This window comes from Microtus pennsylvanicus, chromosome 3, assembly GCF_037038515.1.
Source record: "Microtus pennsylvanicus isolate mMicPen1 chromosome 3, mMicPen1.hap1, whole genome shotgun sequence".
Lineage (NCBI taxonomy): Eukaryota > Metazoa > Chordata > Mammalia > Rodentia > Cricetidae > Microtus > Microtus pennsylvanicus.
In genome coordinates, this window is record NC_134581.1 from 13,006,000 (window position 1) to 13,026,721 (window position 20,722).

General features: G+C 40.5%; 1 protein-coding gene across 23 annotated transcripts in view; it reads right to left on the minus strand.

Moving 5' to 3' along the window:
- Nucleotides 1-20,722, minus strand: part of Lrrfip2 (LRR binding FLII interacting protein 2) — a 110,785-nt gene that overhangs the window by 46,334 nt on the left and 43,729 nt on the right. For 6 of the 23 annotated variants that reach the window (XM_075964387.1, XM_075964388.1, XM_075964385.1 and 3 more), the window contains exons 4-13: nt 17,585-17,671; nt 16,164-16,217; nt 9,758-9,814; nt 9,621-9,665; nt 6,293-6,361; nt 5,457-5,498; nt 3,206-3,271; nt 2,202-2,276; nt 599-646; nt 474-518 (exon numbers count right to left, since the gene is read on the minus strand). In XM_075964387.1, the coding sequence (XP_075820502.1) occupies nt 474-518; nt 599-646; nt 2,202-2,276; nt 3,206-3,271; nt 5,457-5,498; nt 6,293-6,361; nt 9,621-9,665; nt 9,758-9,814; nt 16,164-16,217; nt 17,585-17,671 (588 nt within the window). Of the gene's footprint in view, nt 1-473; nt 519-598; nt 647-2,201; nt 2,277-3,205; nt 3,272-5,456; nt 5,504-6,292; nt 6,362-9,620; nt 9,666-9,757; nt 9,815-16,163; nt 16,218-17,584; nt 17,672-20,722 lie in introns of all 23 variants that reach the window. The other 17 variants (XM_075964402.1, XM_075964407.1, XM_075964404.1 and 14 more) reach the window with 7 other exon arrangements.

Below are 20,722 nucleotides of genomic sequence, written 5' to 3' on the forward strand. Positions count from 1 at the left end.
GAAGCTAATATTAATTAATTTATTCTCTTAAAAGAGCAAACAGCAGGGAAGGGAACAGGTATAAGCACTCTGGGTTCCAGTCTTCAGAAACTGGCTACAGAACATCAAATGGCTAGAAGCACCAACAGCCACACACACTAAGCTACTGGTTATGCTTTAAATTTGGTTATTTAGTAGACTTTTGATTGCCACAGCTGAGGGTCATAACCATACCAAAGAAAACTAAGTGAATGTGGTAGAACCCAGGGAGTTTATCTCCTTGCAGAAAACAGATTCTTAAACATAAGCTACCAGAAGTCATCCATTTCAATGTTGGCAAAGAGAACAGAATTATTTTTTCACGTCCTGAGTTTTGTAACCTAAGCACAGGCAGCGTACTCTGCAGAGCATGTGGCAGAAAGGCCACACAGCTTAGTCAGCGCCATGGCAGCGGCCCTACCACAGAGCACACACTGCAAGAAGGAGATACAAACCAGGCTGGCACTTCTCAGCAGACCAGAATTTGCAGCAGAGGAGGCCTATGGAATAAGTGCACTAATTAAACCTAACGAAGGGCAAGGGCAGCTGTGACAGCCACAGGCTCCTCGAAAGTACTAACCCTGTTCTTACTCGATGTCCCCAGCGGGTCACTGCACAGGGAAGAAGACTGCAAAGAGAGGCAGAACAATAGAAATAAGCAAAAGCAGAAACACAGGAGAATGCACCTCACCATCATGCAAGCAAAAGGCTTCATGTTTATGGTTTTAGATTCCATAACTCATTAGCAAGTCCCAAGTGCTTAGCGTAGCGTGAAAACACATGAAGCAAGAGAAAAGTCACTAGACACTTTCCGAGTGCAAACTGTTAAGGGTGAGAAAGAAAATCTCCTCTAGCAGACTTCTATCATTATGTACAACCTTTGGGTATTAGGATATTTTTGGCAGGTATGAGACAGGGACCCAGGAAAGCACTGAAGAAAAGAGGACCACGGAATTTGGGAATGTGTCAAACAGTGGTCTCAAACCAGTCACCAGTAGTTCCTGGGGCACTGTGGATTATTTTGTGGCAGACTCCTAATGGGTTTGGTTATAGGTAAGGAAGCTCTTAGTTATCACCATTTTTTCCCCAAATAGTTTTGAAAGCTTATCTTTAAAAACATGCCATGGACAAAGCATGCTAGAAGCCACGTAAATTGAACTAGTCCCCAGAGTTCATGCACTAAAAGGACTTTCTGTAAAGAAATTACACTTCTTTCCCTGGAGTCACTTAAGACACAATTTTCAGTTCTTTTTCACTAAACCTAGACAAACAGGAATAGTGAAATAGTGTGTGCAGACAGGTTTTTCAGTTGACTGTGTTTTCCAGTGCCTGAAATTGAATTTAGAGCCTTGCATGTGCTAATGAATTATTCTACCACATAGATTAGCCCCCATTCCTGAATACTTTTAAATGTACTGGGTACCACACATTACAGTATGCTTTAAATGTTAGATGTCTTGGAAAAAAATAAGATTCTAGCTGACTGTGGAGACACTAGCCTGCAATCTGAGCACACAAGTGGCTAAGGCAAGATGATCAGGCCTTGGCTACAGAGACACACCATGTCTCAAAAACAAACAAAACAAGCAAAAGCCCCAAAACAGACAAAAAAGTAATAACAAGATTCCAACATTACATTAATACTCTAGTAAATAATAACATACCTCTCATCCTATACGTAGCTTAGATTTTCACATGTTAACTTCTTAAAAGAGTATCTATTAGTGAGTGTATTGATACTTATAGCTTATTTTGAAATGAATCAAAAAACTATACAGAAGCTTGGCATTATGGTCCCCGCCTTAACACCAGCAACTAGGAGACTGAGGTAAAACAATCTTGAGTTTGAGCCTGGGCTACATACATGTGAGACTGCCTTTGAAAAAAAAAATTTGGAATGATAGACAAATAATTATGTGACTAAGAAAGTAAATTAAATAATCTAAGAACATGGTGCTCACTGTATAAATTCTTTTTCTATTTGAAATTTTCATTACAAACATGGTGATTTAACAGTTCTCACTGAAGATACACTCAAGAAGGACTATATAAATCAGCTACCAAAACTATACAGGTATATCAAGCCATTAAGAGATTAGTTACAAATAGTCTAAATGCAAAGTGGGGGATTAGAGATGTGTTAAAGGTGAGTAAATACATGAGACCGAAGACTTTGGACAAACCCGATAGTAGTAGGTAGAGGCAGGTTTGCTATGTCTAAGACTGCTATAGTTTCTCTGGTCAAAATAGAGGCCACTCTGCAAAAAGAAAAATTTAATATATTTTTTTCAGGTTAAATGTTTTTGAAGCACACCAAGACAAAATTTGAATACACAGGCAAATCTGATCCTGTTAAGGCTCCTTCTTCCCCAAGGCAATGCCTTTAAACCACTGGATCTGAGCAAAGACAGGACAAGCAGCAATGGTTCCAAACCTCTGTAAGGGGTGGGCACTAAAGGTGAGCTACTTCAAACAAGGTCATTACTGCTTGTTATTACCTTAAAAATAAGACAAAAAACTCTCAGATAAAAATGAAATGCAAATAACTGAGTTATTATCATTCTACAGTTAAGAATGCCCCTGACAAACCTAGGCCCACTGAATAATACTACTTTTATAATTTACTAGGTTAGAGAAATCATCTCTCAAATCCCCCTTCCTAGAGGCTAAGCAAGTGTATGAATCCCTAGCTGAGAACCTTCCTTCCCTACTGCTGACACTCCTTGCAGGGTCCCTGATTCTACCCCTTCCCCCACACCGCTCTCACCATCACTTACACCTCCCCCACACCTCCCCCGAGCACAAAACTGCCAAGTCCTTCCCATATACCAAGGCCTCTCTGTAATGTGCCTTCAGCATTCTCTGCCTCCCTCTTCCCTACTAGGTGCATCCTCCCAACACTCCCGTGGGAACCCAGAACTGGCAGCAAGGTAGGGACTACATTTCTGCCAACAGCACAATAAAGAGGTGTTCCGAGCACCCCGGTGACTGTAATGAAAAGCCTGTTAGTTCTGCAGTGTGATCACACAGGTAACAAGGTTTGGGAGCTCTCACATGGGAACTCTCTATCACACACATTATTGTACATTCCAAGTTTCTAAAAAACAAACTTTGAGCATGAAACCCACTTGTAATTTGGTGCTGTCCATAATATCACAACTAGATCAAACTTCAAAGTAGAACTAACCAGGGGGTCTTTATGAGAACTAGAAGATCGCTTCTTCATCCCATAGGTGTGACTGTAAGAATAATTCTGCAAGTAAAAATTGTTGAGTCAACTTTAATGGCCATGTAGTGAAATTTTAAGAATGAAACTCATTATAAAATAATAGCAAAGGTACATATGATAAAGAGTAGTATGCATGCAACCTAATTCCTGTCAATAACAGACTGAGAGAACTTAGAAGGCTGATATATGCAGTCTGGAGACACATCACCCTCTCTTACTTGACTTGTGTCCATTAACTAACCTGGTGTCTGGCCAGCTAAAGGGAACTTATTAGGACAGAGAGTCAGAAGGATGTCTATGGGGACTATTGTGGGATATTTGTACACTGTGTGAAATTATATTGCTGTGATTGGTATAATAAAAAGCTGAACAGCCAATAGTTAGGAAGGACTTCCAAGCAGAGAGAGAACTCTGGGGGGAAGAAGGCAAAGTCGCCAGTCAGGCATGGAGGAAGCAGCATGAGCAGTATGGAGAGATGAGGTAATGAGCTACATGACAGAATGTAGATGAAAATAAATAGTGTTAATTTAAGTTATAAGAGCTACTGGGATAAGCCTAATCTAAGGCCAAACTTTCATAATTAATAAGTCTCCATGCCATTATTTGTGAGCTAGTGGCCCAAAGAAAAATCCAACTACATTATACACCTTACTTGAGTCTTGTCCCCCATTTAGTCATCTTATCTAAAAGCAAAAACAATGTTGTATTGTAAATAAACCAAAAGGACATTTCATTGCTGAAAACAACACTCTTTTGGGGGGGTTTATTTTATTTATTTTATATGTATGTAATTATGTATTTATGGTCTATGTGGGCAAATGCTATAAAGAGGGCATGGATCCCCAGAACTGGGTTAGAGGTTGTTGTGAACCAGCCAGCATGGATGCTGAGACCTAAACTCAGGTTCTCTGGAAGCAGTAAGTGCTCTTAACCCTTGAGCCATTTCTCTAACTCTCAGACCAAGTTAGCAGAGCCAGGGCATGAGCCATTCAGAAGAGAAATATCTATAATGTATATACTTAAGTTAGTAGAGCCAGGCCATGAGCCATTCAGAAGAGAAATACCTATAATGTATATACTTAAGTTAGTAGAGCCAGGCCATAAGCCATTCAGAAGAGAAATACCTATAATGTATATACTTAAGTTTACACAAAGTACTTTGGAAACAAGATTATATAAAGACATCACTTCTCCCAGGGGGACAAAGGTCAGGACTATTACTCAACAACAACCAGCAGACAATAAATTCAATCTATGTAGTGAGACTGTGCAGTACCCTTAGAACAGCCAAGGGCGACAGGCTGTCCTAGGAAAACCACTTCACACAGTCAGATCCTCAACAGGAAGGACATGCTCATTTTCTCATTGTGAATAATCTTTCATACTTTACTGTGAACATCTAAGTGAAAACTACGCAGCCTAGAAACTTGGGCAATCTACTGACATAATTGTAACCAAAAAAACAGAACAAACAAACAAAGAAAAAAAACCAAGCCAGTTTGACTTCCTTAGCTAATTCAATATGTCAAGCTAAAATTCTTGGACATCTACAGCTGCCACCCATCACTGCTGGCTGTTTTATTTAGTAACCTGCCAGCCTATGACACATGAAATGGAGCACAGGTATACTACTGTATGTAGCTCAGGTGTTTCAGAACACTGTCAGAGGAGCTGGAGAGATAGATGGCTCAGAAAATGAGGATGCTTGCTGCCAAGTCTGATGCTGGGTGACCTGAGTTCAATCCTTGGGACCCACATGGTAGCAGGAGAGAACCAGCTCCAACAATAAATAAACACAGCCTCCTGTGCAGCAGGTGAGCACAGGGACTAGCTCTTCTTCGGAAGATGAAACTATGAATTACTGAGCAGAAATCTCAGCTCTTCCAGCACACACTTGATCCATTTGAAGCATTTTTGGTTTTTGTAGTACTGGGGAGCTTGTACAGGCTTGTAATGCCAAGGAAGCACTTTATCACTGAGCCACACTTTCAGCCTGACCCTGAAGACTACGGGAAAGGCTATTATTCCAGTATCTGATTATGGCACAACTGCAAAAACAATCGTTTTTGGTTTTTTACACATTCCCCCCCCAAAAAAGAAGTATAACAAAACCATGAAAGTTAGTCATAATCTATGATTAGCAAGCAATAACTGGTGTTTAGAAAGAAAAGCCTCACACGTAACACAAAGTCATGCACTCACTACATACTAATGACGGAACCCTTGATGATCTGTCCTTGAGGGTATCGTACTGCACTTCAGAAAAGTGCGAAAGTCGGTTGCATTGTCAAAGTCAGGAACAGAAGGGAAAAAGGTAACATTTGTCATTATTAAAATCAAAACAGTACTACTTCAAAAGCAAAATATTACTAAATGCAAAAGCTATTATATTTGGATATAACCTTTACTTTCTTAGTAGAAATGATTGCTAAGCTGCACGTGTGACTAAAACTTTGTTTTATGCCAGGCATAGTGATAGGCACACGTAGCCCTAGCTACTCTGCAGTCTGAGACAGAACCCCACCCTGAACACACAAAAGGCTGTATTCTCCCCCACGCCAACTTTTGGCTGCACTGAGAGCCTTGTGCATGTTGTGCAGGTGCTTTGTCACTGAGACACTCCCCAGCCTCTACTTTTCTTTCAAATAACAAAATTCAGAATCAGTGATAGTAAGATGATTCAATCTTAGGCTATTACAGAACAATACAGCCTAAGGGAGGCTTTAAATGTAACGTATAAACCGTTCAAGGTCGAAGATGCTTCCCTCCTCATCTCTGTGGCCGCTACCACTGTCTGCCATCGTTTGAAAAACAGCAAAAGCAAGGAAGAGCGCATAGCTGATTTGGCTTACAAAATAATCTTGGAATCAAAGTCAGGGCATGTCATCGAACCTTAGAGACAACATTTGTTTTAAAGTTTCCACAGGAAAACAAAGTAGAAACTCATGTGTCACTAGCCTATTCCTCTGGCCTCTATGTCCACAACACTGAAAATCAACAATAAACACATAAAAATCTGAGACCACACATTTCAGAAGTACACACCATCATGCCTCTCCTTTTGGGTGTACTGGTTCTGCTCCAGTGTGTCCCAGTAATATCCTTCGATGAACTCTTAAGTGAAATTAAACAAAAGACAAGTTTAAAGAATAATTGAAAAACTGAATTCACTACAATTATCTCAAAACCATTAACATATGGCAAGGAACTAAATAAATAGTAACTAAACAGTAAAAATCTCCACTAATGAGGAATAGTGAATATCCTATGATTCAAGGTCACACTATTTCCTAATCTGAGATTTCTTTGACTGTCTTCTTGCACACTGTACACAAAGCAAAAATCAAGCATCTGTGGTAATTTTTAAGGCAGCTACTGCTATTCATGTTAGTAGCAATCTATTCACATGTAACAAGCAAACATACACAGTTTCATTCTTCAGTCACAGACTTTGACTTACTCGTCCCTCCCCTAGGCCTACATTCAGGCTCAGGCTTCCTTTGTCCTTTTTATTTTTAGTCTTAATGTCTATAGCACTTTTCAAACCATGTAGCTTCTAGCAGGGCACCTCTCAACAGAGCAGTTTCTGAAAGATAACTAACTGGACAAAAGAAAAGTTCAAAATCCTAAAAATCCAGCATAAAACCTTAAGTGTACCTGACCCACATCCACATACCGCCAATGCTTCAAAACCAAATAAATGTGCAGACAGTATGAGTCTTTTAAAACCATAACTTATAAGTTTAAAAACACAGGTAAAGAAACACTGAAACCTCTAAATTTTATGGTAAACCATTAGAACATTTAGGTCACTATTTTAGACCATTATATTTATTTTTATAGAGGACAAAAATTGTCTGGCATATTCAGATTAGTGGAACTGGTAAAGGTATTTTAAAAGTCAATAATTTAGAGCTAGTGGTAGCTGAGTGGTCTGCCACATACCCTGGACCCGATCCCCAAAATAAAACAACAAACAAAAACTCCAAATGCTTAGAATTCCTAAGATCATCTAATTAAAGCAAAATGGGGAAAACTATCTCAAAGGCTAGGGATGTTCATCAGCCTCAGTGGAGGAGCACTTGGAACAGGGTTCCATCCCCAGAGAGCGCAAAAACAAAGCACATTGTTAAAAAGAAATACAATTTATCACTGAGCTTTCAGACTTAATTTTGTAAAGATCTATACATGTAAACCATGTTGAATCCATACACATACACACAAGGATAATGCAGACTCCTTTATTACTCTTCAAGTTCACACTGGCTTTTTCTTTCCAGTGATGGAAATTAAACCTAAGTCCTTGCACCTGCTAGTCAAGAACTCAATCACTTAGCTACATCCTTGGCACTCACATGTTAATTCTTAAAAATACAAAGAGTTGGGGCTGGAGAGATGGCTCCACATTTAAGAGCACTGCCTGCTCTTCCAGAGGACCGGGGTTCAATTGCCGGCACCCACACAATGCCTCACATCATATCTAATTCCAGCTCTAGAGGATTTGACAACCTCTTCTGGCCTTGGAGGGCACTGTACACATGTGATACTGATGCACATTCCAGCACCAGTACACCTAAGATAAACCTCAAAAAATACAAAGAGTTTTTTTCTATTAATGGGAACACATTTTCAAAGCTATCGTAAATTTAAAAAAAAAGAATTAAAATTGTATCTCCAATGTTTACTGATACAATTTCCACTAAATCGATATCCAACTGGTAGTTTTATACCCACTCCAGGTGAATAGTTCCTTATGAGTTTAATGGCAAATTTCTTTTATTTGGAGGTTTGACTTAAAGTTCCCTAACTTAGGTCAAACTTAAAGATCAATGCTCCAAGGTCACATTCAAATTTATAAATACTCAATAATAAATTGTGAAAACTCACATTATGAGCATTATAATTGAAAGCAAAGAAACTGGTCACAAAAAGGAAGAGGAGAATATTTTGCAGTCCTTGACTCTCAACTTTGAAACTTTGGTAGACTCATTATATAGTTTTTTAAAAAGTTATTTAAAGAGGAAGGAAAAGAATGTCTCTAGCAGCAAGCATGAAAATGCACACATTTTCCTTCTAAAAAGCATTCATACACATAAAAAGCACTTTGGAAAGGAGCATTTCTGTAGGTATATGCACACAGAGGCCACAAGAGGGCACCAGACGCCCTAGACCTGGAGTGACAGGCGTTTGTGAGCTGCTGCTGTGTGGGTGCTAAGAACTGACCCTGGCCCTCTGCAACAGCAGCAAGTGCTTTCTAACTGCTGAGCCAGCTTTCCAGCCCCCTGTAAACCCATTTTAAAGCCACTGGTTATCTTAGGTTTCTTCAAAAATTTGTCAATACTACAAAACCAGTCTAAAATTTGTAACTAAATAGAGCACTTATGACTTGAAACCAGTTTATAAAGTTACTCTAGAAACACATACATACACCAAAAGAAAACAATGTATTGGAGTGTAATAGGTGGAGTACTTAAAAATATAAAAATGCTAATACCTGTTATTTCAGGTATTAGCTTAAGTAGTACACTTATATATAAAGTAGGAAGGAAATCAGAATAGGAACAAATATGAAAGATGATTTTACTGATGAAAAACGTAAATAACACAAGCGCAAAACACTGTGTTGAAGCACAATTCTCGCACGCCTTTAATCCCAGCACTCGGGAGGCAGAGGCAGGCGGATCTCTGTGAGTTCGAGACCAGCCTGGTCTACAGAGCTAGTTCCAGGACAGGCTCCAAAGCCACAGAGAAACCCTGTCTCGAAAAAGCAAAAAAAAAAAAAAAAGAAGAAGAGGAAAGGTTGTGCTTCAGCACAACACACGAGACTTTAGGCAGCAAATCTTTACTCTACTTATAACAATCTATACTACAAGACTGGTATATTATAAAATATTAATCAAAACGTCAAAGCATAATTCCTATACGTATGGCAAGAAAAAAATCTCAAGTCAATAGTTCCATGTAATTATAATTGTAATTAGCCAGACAAGCCCCAAAGCTATGTTCATTCAATAGATTGTCAGTCTATGATATGAAAATAAGAAAAATCAAAAAATTAGGACAAAGCAGATGTTATTCTACAAAACTCCATCTTATGATTTTGTGATACTTCTAAAATCAAAGGTATTTCTACAGAAAGCAAGAACAAACCTGCATTAAAATAAAAATATTCAAGATTTTAGAATTGATTCGCTTCTAGCAATAATTTGAGAGAAAACATCTCTTTCTAATACGGAGCTTTGCCAGCATTGTTCACGTATGTTATGAAGAGGCATAAATGGACACTGCTGGACTGCTCAGATAATCACGGATGCTGAGGGAAGATTATTGTTAAAAGCTTTGCTATTTGATGTAAACAACTTAGAATACCAACCCTGTGACTGCCAAGGCTTCGAAGAGACAATGTATCCTCTAATCCCTGATAAAAATAAAAGCAAGCATATTAAAGGTCTGACTTCATGAAGACAATGAGGAACAGCACCACAGGCAAGTTTACATAATACTACAAACCAGGTAAGAACGGTGATGGCCAGACCGGTGAGAATACCTGGCCCTCTCTGAATCTTCCTGGGGAAGAAGAAAGCACATGGATAATTATTCACTGAAAAAGTAATTGTTTATCAGAGCAAAGGAGCAAAAACCAGCCAGTCAAAAGCACAGCGGCACCTTCTTAGAATAAGCAGGATCCAAAGCTGAGTTTGGTGGTACCGCATGTATCAGTCGGAAAGGCAGCAGCTCAGCAGCTGTGATGTGTCCACGCACTCTTATTTGCATGTGGCCCAGAGAGCTCAACATTCGAGGATTAAAACACACAACAGCACTTAGCAAATAGATGCAGACATTTAATTTTTCATTATAAGTGCCAGATTATACAGGTGAGAAGGAATGTTTACTTTGTCATATATGTATAAAGAAAAATGTACATTGCTTTAAAAATACTTAGGTTTTACTCTGGTGCTCACTCTAAGGAAGTTTTTTCATTTCAGGGGTTTTCCCCCTCTTTTCACTATTCTAACTGGAAAATAAAAGAAATACAGAAATACACCCCTGTGCGTTAATGTGATTAAACTACTAAGAAATAACATAAATATTTCACAGTTGATAGTTAAGCCATGCCTTAAGCAGCTTATAAGGAGACTGACTACACCCAGCAGTACACTTAACTATGTGCAATTCTAATGTTTCCACAATCGTGCATCAGCAAGGAGACAGCAAAGCCTGAGTCATGGGCAGCAAAGAGCTAGTGCCCAGAATATAATCACCTGACACCGTAAGGAACTGCTCATTTTTCAGAATTTTAAAGTCCCAATTGCTAAAGTAATTTCCACTGTGACTAAAAACTACATCTAACTGGTCTAGGTGGGCTACCTATCAAAATGAACCAATGTTACAACACTCCACAGCAATCCAGCAATGCATCTGAAAAACAGATGGGGCTATCTATTGCCATTATCTTAAAACAGAAATAGTAATTCAACCAAAATGCCACAGCTTACTGCTTCATTTTGGTCTCAATCTTTATGTGTTTTTTTTTTAATTGTCTTTTAACAACTACTGTATGCACTGCTACACTTGATACAAACATGATTTGGTGACAAGATTTCCAACAGGGTGTTGTGATCTCTAGGCATTGTATCACCAATTTACATTTTTTGTAAGTGATACCACAAAAGTCTAGGAGACATGTGAGTTAGCAGAGCAGAACACTCCATGTTAAGTGGTAACTGATTCTAAGCTAATTAGAAAGCCTTGTATCACACAGGCAAATTAATTTTACATGCCCCTCGACATCATTTGGGGTACTAAGCTGATTTCCAAGGTTGAAGACCTACTTCTCCCTTCACTCTATTCTACCAATCACAGAACACTTGTAGACAGTACATCCTGCCTGATGTGATGGTACAGTCCTCTAATTCCAGCGTTTATGAGGCAGACGCAGGTGGATCTCTGTGAGTTTAGATGAGCCTGGTCTACAAAGTGAGTTCCAGGCCAGCATAATTAAGACCTTATATCTAAAGAAAACCAACAAAAGCCCACCTGAAGAACAAAGCCCCATCAAAGATACAAGGACAGATGAATCCCTATTTATTTGCAATTATGTAATTATCAAAATAACTCTATAACAAAATCTTATTAAATATTGATATACTTCTATATTTAAGTGGCTTTTCTCTTTAATTCCCACTGATAATCTGACCCAGGGGCTAGAGAAATGGCTCAGAGGTTAACAGTACCTGCTGATTTTCAAAAAAAAACCTTGGTTTGATTCATGGAGGCTCACAACCATCTGTAACTCTAGAAGATCCAATACCTTCTTCTGACCACTGCAGGCACTAGCCATGCAAACGGTCCACACACATAAATGCAGGGAAAATACTTATACATAAAATTAAAATGAATAAATAGATTTAAAATAAAAAGCTTGTGTTTTTGTGTTTGTTTTTTGAATCAGGATTTCTGTGTAACAGTCCTGGCTGTTCTGGAAATCCCAGGCTGGCCTCAAACTCACAGAGATTCACCTGCCTCTGCCTCCTGAGTGCTGAAATAAAGGCGAGGTGCACCACCACACCAGTCAGATAGCCAGCCAGCCAGCCAGTCAGCAAGATAGACAGACAGACAGACAGACAGACAGGTAATAAATTGGACCTAAAAGACTACAGAAGTCTACAGAGTGAATTTATATTCCATACTATCTAGTTCATTTACACAAAGAATACAGCTCATTTATTTCACAGTCAAAAGCCATACTTTAAACGAGCACTGTCCAATAGAGATGACAGAAACAGTTATATTTGTGATATTATGGTAGACCTCCAGCCACATGTAGCTGAGTACTTGAAATGCCAGTATCACCTGATTAGGGAGCCTCAGCTGAAGAACTGTCCTTCCTTAATTGATATGGAAGACCCACCCAGAATGCGAGCAGTACCTTCTGGTAGTAGTTCAGATTTAAAAAGGGTATGGCAGAGGGGAACCACTGTCTTTGGTAACTTGGCCTTCCCTTCTACAGCAGGGTTGACTTTACCTTCCTGCCCCTGCTGTGTCACTGACAACAGAACAGGCTCTCCAGCCTCCCAGCATGAATTAAGAAACAATGGCTCTCCAGGTTTTTGGCACCAGATTCAGACTGGTGAGGCGTCCCATCGGTTGGACAGATCAAATACCAACTTGTTGACCTCCCAGCAGTTAGAAAGCAGCGCCTGTGAGATGATTCCAACTGCTGAAGCACCCAGTGAAATGGACCGAGCAGCTAACTACCTGATCTCAGCCTCTCAAGTGTGAGGGTGCTATTATTTTAATGTAAGTTAATTTAATAAATTCTTTTACATATATTCATCTTATGACTTCTTTTTTTTTTTTTTTTTTTTTGGTTTTTCGAGACAGGGTTTCTCTGTGGCTTTGGAGCCTGTCCTGGAACTAGCTCTTGTAGACCAGGCTGGTCTCGAACTCACAGAGATCCGCCTGCCTCTGCCTCCCGAGTGCTGGGATTAAAGGCGTGCGCCACCACCGCCCGGCATCTTATGACTTCTGTTCCTCTAAAAAACCCTAATACAATGCACAACTGAAAAACTAAATTTAATTCTAATCAACTTAAATCTAATTACCAGCACATGGCTAAGGCTGCCAAAAACATTTCTCTAAGCCAATTTGAAAAATATATGTTCATGTAAAACAGTAAGGAAAACACAAAACAAATTTTTATCATGCCTTAAGAGCTGAAAGGCATCTTTTCTCAGTAGCACAGCTCTCTGCAGAAAGGCAAAGCACTGAGGCTGTTTCTGATTATCTCCTGACTGTGAAAAGCAGTTAAGTAGCAAATCTAAGGAAATTAGAAGGAAACACTGTTGGAAAAACTTTAGTTACAACTCCAGAATTCTGTTTTTTTTTTGAGACAGGTCTCACTCAATAAACAAGGCTAACCTCAAAATCATGGCAATCCTTCTGCCTCTGCCTCCCAAGTGCCAAGATTACAGGCAGGCACCACCATGCCTGGGTTCTGGGGTCCATAGAGAGCGTGTTATCTGGTCCCTTATCTTCAGGACAGAAAGTTACCACACAGAGGGTTGAGGAGGGATCTCCCAGAGCATAAATGGGCCCACAGAACCTTGAATAGCATCCACCCTGCAGAGACTCAGTTACATAGAAACAACAAACTCAGGGCTTCCTTCCGTGGAAGAACAGCCCTCTTCACTGTCCAGGTGGGATCAATAATACATATAACAGCCAGTAGCTTTTCCTTAAGGAATAGCACCAGTAGCTAAGAAAACAGGCAGCAACAAACTGTGTTCTTAGGTACTAAATACAAGACAGAGTGTTCCCTTCTCCACAGTCATGAGAAACAACCAGTCAGAATGCTGGGTGGTCTTATTAGGACTGAACAATTCAAGCATGACAATGCTTTAAATGACAGGGACATATTTAGCCCAAACTTTTGGGAGCCTTTTCCTCCCTGGCTGTCTAAGGACTGCCACCATCATGAATGACAACATAAATATCCAGAGCACAGACTATTTCTGCCAGGTCAATGCAGACTCTGTCTCAATAAGTAAAATGTTGCGGGAGGTCCTTCCGCTCCTCCAGCAAATAGCCGCTGAGATACCAGCCCATTGGGGTGTGGTCTCTATCCCTTAAAAAAAACGGCTACTTCCCTTCTCACTCTACTTCCTGCTCCGGTTCGGCGACTAGACTTCTTCCTGATTGTGCAGAAGGCTGTTGTCTGGGACGGTTGATCTGTAAGTTTTTTCCCCTTTAAATAAATACCACCCTATTAATCATAATTCCAAACTGGTGTGGCATTGTTTATGACTTACACCTTCAGTAAAAAGCAGGTTGGAGATAAAGCTCAGAGGCAGAGTGTCTGCCTGCTCTAAATGAGGCCCCAGTATTCTCAAAATTTTAAGTCATGGATGAAAGGCTAATGTTGGTAATGGCAACATACAAATGGAGCAAAGATTCTGCAATGATGTTAACTGGGACGACTGAGTTTCTCATAAGAATTAATAAAGTATAAAAACTTCAAAACTTCCTGGAAAATTATCTTGTTATATTCAATTTGGTTAATGAAAATAAAACACACTCTTTTTAAAAGTTCACTTAAAGTAAGACTCAGTAGTTTCAGTCAAAGAAAATCCCAGCCCCAAGAACATGCCTACCCATCTTCTCTGTCTACAAATATTATCATGAAGCTGAGGCTGGAGTTGCTCCTTCAGTTTCACATTAGAAAACACTAGAAACAGCATTTACTCTTCCAGCCACATACAACATGCTGCTGATTGAAGCGCACAACTTTAAATCAGAACCACGAAAAACAGGGAAAGCTGGCTGCACAGGACTGTACGGAAATGCAGGAAGATTCCAGCCCTCCCCTCGATTGCTTCACCTTTGTCAGCAGCTGTGGCACTCCTTCTGACTCTGCCAATGACTAAACAGGCTGCTTACATCACTACACCTCTCCTTCGTCTCTTGTCCTAGTATGCTTTGTGTTGCTGTGATAAAACCCTGACCAAAACCAAGTTAGGGAAGGAAAGGTTTGTCCTGGCTATGGTTCATCAGTGAGAAAAGTCTGGGCAGGAACCTAGAAGCAAGAACAGAAGCAGACACCATGCAGGAACATTGCTTACTATGTTGCCTCCTCTGGCTTGCTACCTCTCACATAGCTAGGCCAATCTGCCTAGGGATGGTGCCACCCACAGTGGGCAGGGCCTTCCTATATCAACTAGTAATTAAGAAAATACCTCACAGACATGGCCATAGACCAATCTGATGGATAAAATTCCTTAGTTATGATTCTCTCTTCCCAGGTATGTCTAGATTTAAGTTGACCGAAAACAAAAACAAAAAACCTAAAGAGCCTATCTACAAAATGGAGAGCACCCCCTATGATAAAGCAAGGTAAAAAGCTCCACCATGGTGCTAACACACAGTAGCTTCCTTCATTCCCGAACTTCGTGTTTCTAGTACTCCCTACTCACATCCCAACAAGACAAGAGTGACACAAGCACACACACACACACACACACACACACACACACACACACACACACAGTTACAATCAAGAGAAATATCTGACATGAAAAGAATCATCTAGCAACAGAGTCCTATGCGTTGTCATACATCATAGATTTCACTAAAAACTTATTAGCCACTTCTAGTTTATATCAAGAATATCACATGATAACCTGTAGGCTCACAAACAAGGGAGCCAAGGGTATGGTAGGAAGGGAGAAGAAGAATCAATCTGAAAGGAGTAAAGAACAGGGGCAGAAGGAGGGAGGAGTAGCAATTACTCCCATCTGAAACACGCTCCCACCTTCTGCATATGTCCAGTCCTGGCTATCAGTCAAGACTCAGGTTAACCAACTACATTTTAAACCTCAAACAAAAAACTTCCTAAGTGCAAGACTCTCAATGATTCTTTTAAATGTTATCTTCACATCCCCTAAACAGAGAACTGAAATATTAGATTTTCAACATATGCTTTTGTTTGTATTTAATATTTTCTAGTCTGGCCGGGCGGTGGTGGCGCACACCTTTAATCCCAGCACTCGGGAGGCAGAGGCAGGCGGATCTCTGTGAGTTCGAGACCAGCCTGGTCTACAGAGCTAGTTCCAGGACAGGCTCCAAAGCCACAGAGAAACCCTGTCTCGAAAAACCAAAAATATATATATATATATATATATTTTCTAGTCTGGCCCAAACTACTAAAACACATTCATTTACTCGTTCTTTCTTGATCTGGGACTTCCATGAGGTGAAAGTGAAGCAAAAGGAAACGGCTGGACTACGAGGACCCATATAAGCTTCTGTTCACACAGACCAAGCGCCTACTTTGCAAACCATTAGTTAATGTTTGGCTGCAGTGTTGCATTAGTTCAACAGTTTATCACAGCATGCAGGACAGGCAATCCTGGCCTACCAGCCACTTTTGAATCTGCCCCCATTTCCGGTCAGAGCAATGATGAGAAGAAGGCTATGAATAAAAAAGTTTTATAAACTGAACAGTTTTCAAAACACTGCATTCTCCAAAAAATCTTTATCACATACACTTGCCCAGGACAACAATAGTAGGTGACTCAAAGCTACACTTTGAAAATACAAGAGATTTCTAAACTATGTTCACCAACAAAAAGACACATGGTTCTCTGCATGGACAGAACCTCTATCAATAACTGTCTCTCCTATTTGTAATTTAGTACAACCTTAGGTGTACAGAGACAATGCATTAGAACATTACATTTCAAACCAAGAACTGCATCCAATATTATCTGTAACTAAGGGGGAAAAATTACATCAGCCTAGAGCACAAATATATAAACTTCTTTTATTAACTTGTCAATAGAAAATCTACCAATAACATCAAAATACTCCTCCACAGATGTTTCCCCTTTATAAATAGTATTGAAATATTAGTGAGACTTTTCAGACCCAAGTAGATGTCAGAAAGAAAAGTGAATGAGTATCTTATCTTAGCTCAATTTTCATTTACCTATTTTACTTTTCTCTATTTTTCTGAAGACAAAAACATAATATAAATATGTAGACTACAGAAAAACAGAGGACCAATGATAACTACAGGCTGTCAAGTCAAAGTACTGATTAAACTAGTTCTTTCTGGTCCTATATTTTGGCACTGGTTGGTTTGTTTTGGGGTGTTCTATCAATTTTATACTTTGGGGTTCTCCCTATATTCTTACATGAACATTTTCCTACATTACTAAGTATGCTTCAAATGGTAAGTGTGGGGACTCAGCTAGCTCTCTGGGGGAATCAGGGTTCACTGTCATGTTTCTACTTGAACCTGCACATATGTCATGTCAAAGCCTCCTCATTTAGCACAAAGACCATTATAGAGGTGTCTCCCCACATCCTATGGAAATATAAAGGTTGACAGTGAGGATGGTAACACTGTGGGCAGAAACCATATTTATACTGTAAAAAATAGAGAAAAATGTCCAGAACAGACTTCCTAAGTTAACTATTTCAAAGGCAGAAAACTGGGATTATGAAGTGAAGAATGAAGGAGTCTTTAGTTTTGCCACCCTGGGGCCAGAGCTTTTATATTGTCTGCAATGCCCCTCCTCTCTGTGTTCATTCTCAGACGGTTTATCTAAAAAGAAAACGCAGCTGCTGACCTAGGAGAACAAGACCTAGACCTACATTCAAGTGGAGGAGAGAGCACCCCGAAGAGAAAAAAACGTGTCCAGCCTGGGGACATCCCTCTCACTACCTCACAGCAACCCTTGGACTCCTGAGCCCTGGAAACAGAGACTCAAGAGGATGAGATCCAACCTGGCTTTTTATCCCTCACCCCAATACACCACACACACTTGGCGTTACCTCTCTTTGCTGTCGTTCCAGTTCCCTCATGCGGATGTCTCTCGCTTCGGCCCGGGCAGCCCGCTTTGCTGCTAGCCTTGCTTCTGCCTGAAAAGTAACACAAAGCTCAGCTTATAGACCAGACTAGGCAAGAAAGAACAGCAGCACACATCTTCCAAGGAAAAAGAAAATATCACCTGTCAACAAGTTTAACTGACTTCAGCCAACTTTCACACATTGCCCTCTTTCTCTAGTCTCAAAAATCTGTCTTCAAATCAGGGCCATTATCTTTACCTGTCTGCCCTGGTTACACATGAAATACATAGCTCACTACTTATTTCCCCAAAACTTGCTCCATTCCCATATTTCTGTCCTTATCAATTGTGCAGACTAAAAACTTAAGAAATGGCTGCTATTTCATTTTCAATATTGCTAATATTTAAACTATCACTGAGTGTCTCAATCTCTGCTTGTTTCAGCGTTTCCGTCTCTTTCATTCCTTCCCCTCCCTCTTAAATTGAAATATAATTTAAGCATCAGAGATAATTCACCATTTTTAAAGGAGAGCAGTTGTGTTCAGGTGGTATAGTGATAGTTCAATCTTATTAAAGAATGTAATTTGGTGCTTTCAGCACAGTCATAAGACTGGACAACTATCGTTATTAACTCAAAGAACCACAAAGAGAAAGTCCACATACATGAATAATTCCTTCCTGTTTTATCTCCCCATTAGCTCCTGGCAACCACTAATCTCTAATCATCAGCTATCTGGGCATTTGATGCAAATGGAGCCACAGCAGGAAAGCTCCATCTCCTGCTTGGACTAGACCACCTCAGAAATCCATTCCTCTAGAACCTGCCCTATAAGACCATCTTCTATGAGGCCACAGAATTGACAAAGACATTTCTGATGGGGTAAGAAGTGGAGGGGCTGCACAAACAGAAGGAGTGGAGAGGCAAAAGCAGAAAGAAGGCTCCTCACATTTGGGAGCAGCTCCTCCGTAGGCCAGTCACCCATCCCCTTCTTTGCCTGAGCTCTATAGTTTTCTAAGGCTCTCCTCATAGACTACCTGTCTTTCACTCAGCTAAAAGACTACTTTCTAGGAAGTTGTCTAGTACTATCCTTGGGGCAGAACAGCCATCGCCTTCATCAGAGCAGCTGTGAACCATTGTAGACCCTCAGGATGGGGCCTGTTAACTGTTGGCATTCCCTCAAAGGAGGAGGGGTGGGGAGGATCAGACACTCAACCTCTTATCTTAAACACCCCCTCTGCTTCCTGTCCTCTGCCCACTGAGTATGACTCTGCCCCAAACTGCACATGGCCTTGTGGTCTAAGGAGGTCCTAGTGTATACACTATGTGGTCTAAGGAGGTCCTAGTGTATACACTATGTGGTCTAAGGAGGTACTAGTGTATACACTATGTGGTCTAAGGAGGTCCTAGTGTATACACTATGTGGTCTAAGGAGGTCCTAGTGTATACACTATGTGGTCTAAGGAGGTCCTAGTGTATACACTTGTGGTCTAAGGAGGTCCTAGTGTATACACTATGTGGTCTAAGGAGGTCCTAGTGTATACACTATGTGGTCTAAGGAGGTACTAGTGTATACACTTGTGGTCTAAGGAGGTCCTAGTGTATACACTATGTGGTCTAAGGAGGTCCTAGTGTATACACATGGCCTTGTGGTCTAAGGAGGTCCTAGTGTATACACTATGTGGTCTAAGGAGGTCCTAGTGTATACACTATGTGGTCTAAGGAGGTCCTAGTGTATACACTTGTGGTCTAAGGAGGTCCTAGTGTATACACTATGTGGTCTAAGGAGGTCCTAGTGTATACACTATGTGGTCTAAGGAGGTACTAGTGTATACACTTGTGGTCTAAGGAGGTCCTAGTGTATACACTATGTGGTCTAAGGAGGTCCTAGTGTATACACTTGTGGTCTAAGGAGGTCCTAGTGTATACACTATGTGGTCTAAGGAGGTCCTAGTGTATACACTTGTGGTCTAAGGAGGTACTAGTGTATACACTATGTGGTCTAAGGAGGTACTAGTGTATACACTTGTGGTCTAAGGAGGTCCTAGTGTATACACATGGCCTTGTGGTCTAAGGCGGTCCTAGTGTATACACTATGTGGTCTAAGGAGGTCCTAGTGTATACACTATGTGGTCTAAGGAGGTCCTAGTGTATACACTATGTGGTCTAAGGAGGTCCTAGTGTATACACTATGTGGTCTAAGGAGGTCCTAGTGTATACACTATGTGGTCTAAGGAGGTCCTAGTGTATACACTTGTGGTCTAAGGAGGTCCTAGTGTATACACTATGTGGTCTAAGGAGGTCCTAGTGTATACACTATGTGGTCTAAGGAGGTCCTAGTGTATACACTTGTGGTCTAAGGAGGTCCTAGTGTATACACTATGTGGTCTAAGGAGGTCCTAGTGTATACACTATGTGGTCTAAGGAGGTCCTAGTGTATACACTATGTGGTCTAAGGAGGTACTAGTGTATACACTTGTGGTCTAAGGAGGTCCTAGTGTATACACTATGTGGTCTAAGGAGGTACTAGTGTATACACTATGTGGTCTAAGGAGGTCCTAGTGTATACACTTGTGGTCTAAGGAGGTCCTAGTGTATACACTATGTGGTCTAAGGAGGTACTAGTGTATACACTATGTGGTCTAAGGAGGTCCTAGTGTATACACTTGTGGTCTAAGGAGGTCCTAGTGTATACACTATGTGGTCTAAGGAGGTACTAGTGTATACACTATGTGGTCTAAGGAGGTCCTAGTGTATACACTATGTGGTCTAAGGAGGTCCTAGTGTATACACTTGTGGTCTAAGGAGGTCCTAGTGTATACACTATGTGGTCTAAGGAGGTCCTAGTGTATACACTATGTGGTCTAAGGAGGTCCTAGTGTATACACTATGTGGTCTAAGGAGGTACTAGTGTATACACTTGTGGTCTAAGGAGGTCCTAGTGTATACACTATGTGGTCTAAGGAGGTACTAGTGTATACACTATGTGGTCTAAGGAGGTCCTAGTGTATACACTATGTGGTCTAAGGAGGTCCTAGTGTATACACTATGTGGTCTAAGGAGGTCCTAGTGTATACACTATGTGGTCTAAGGAGGTACTAGTGTATACATTTGTGGTCTAAGGAG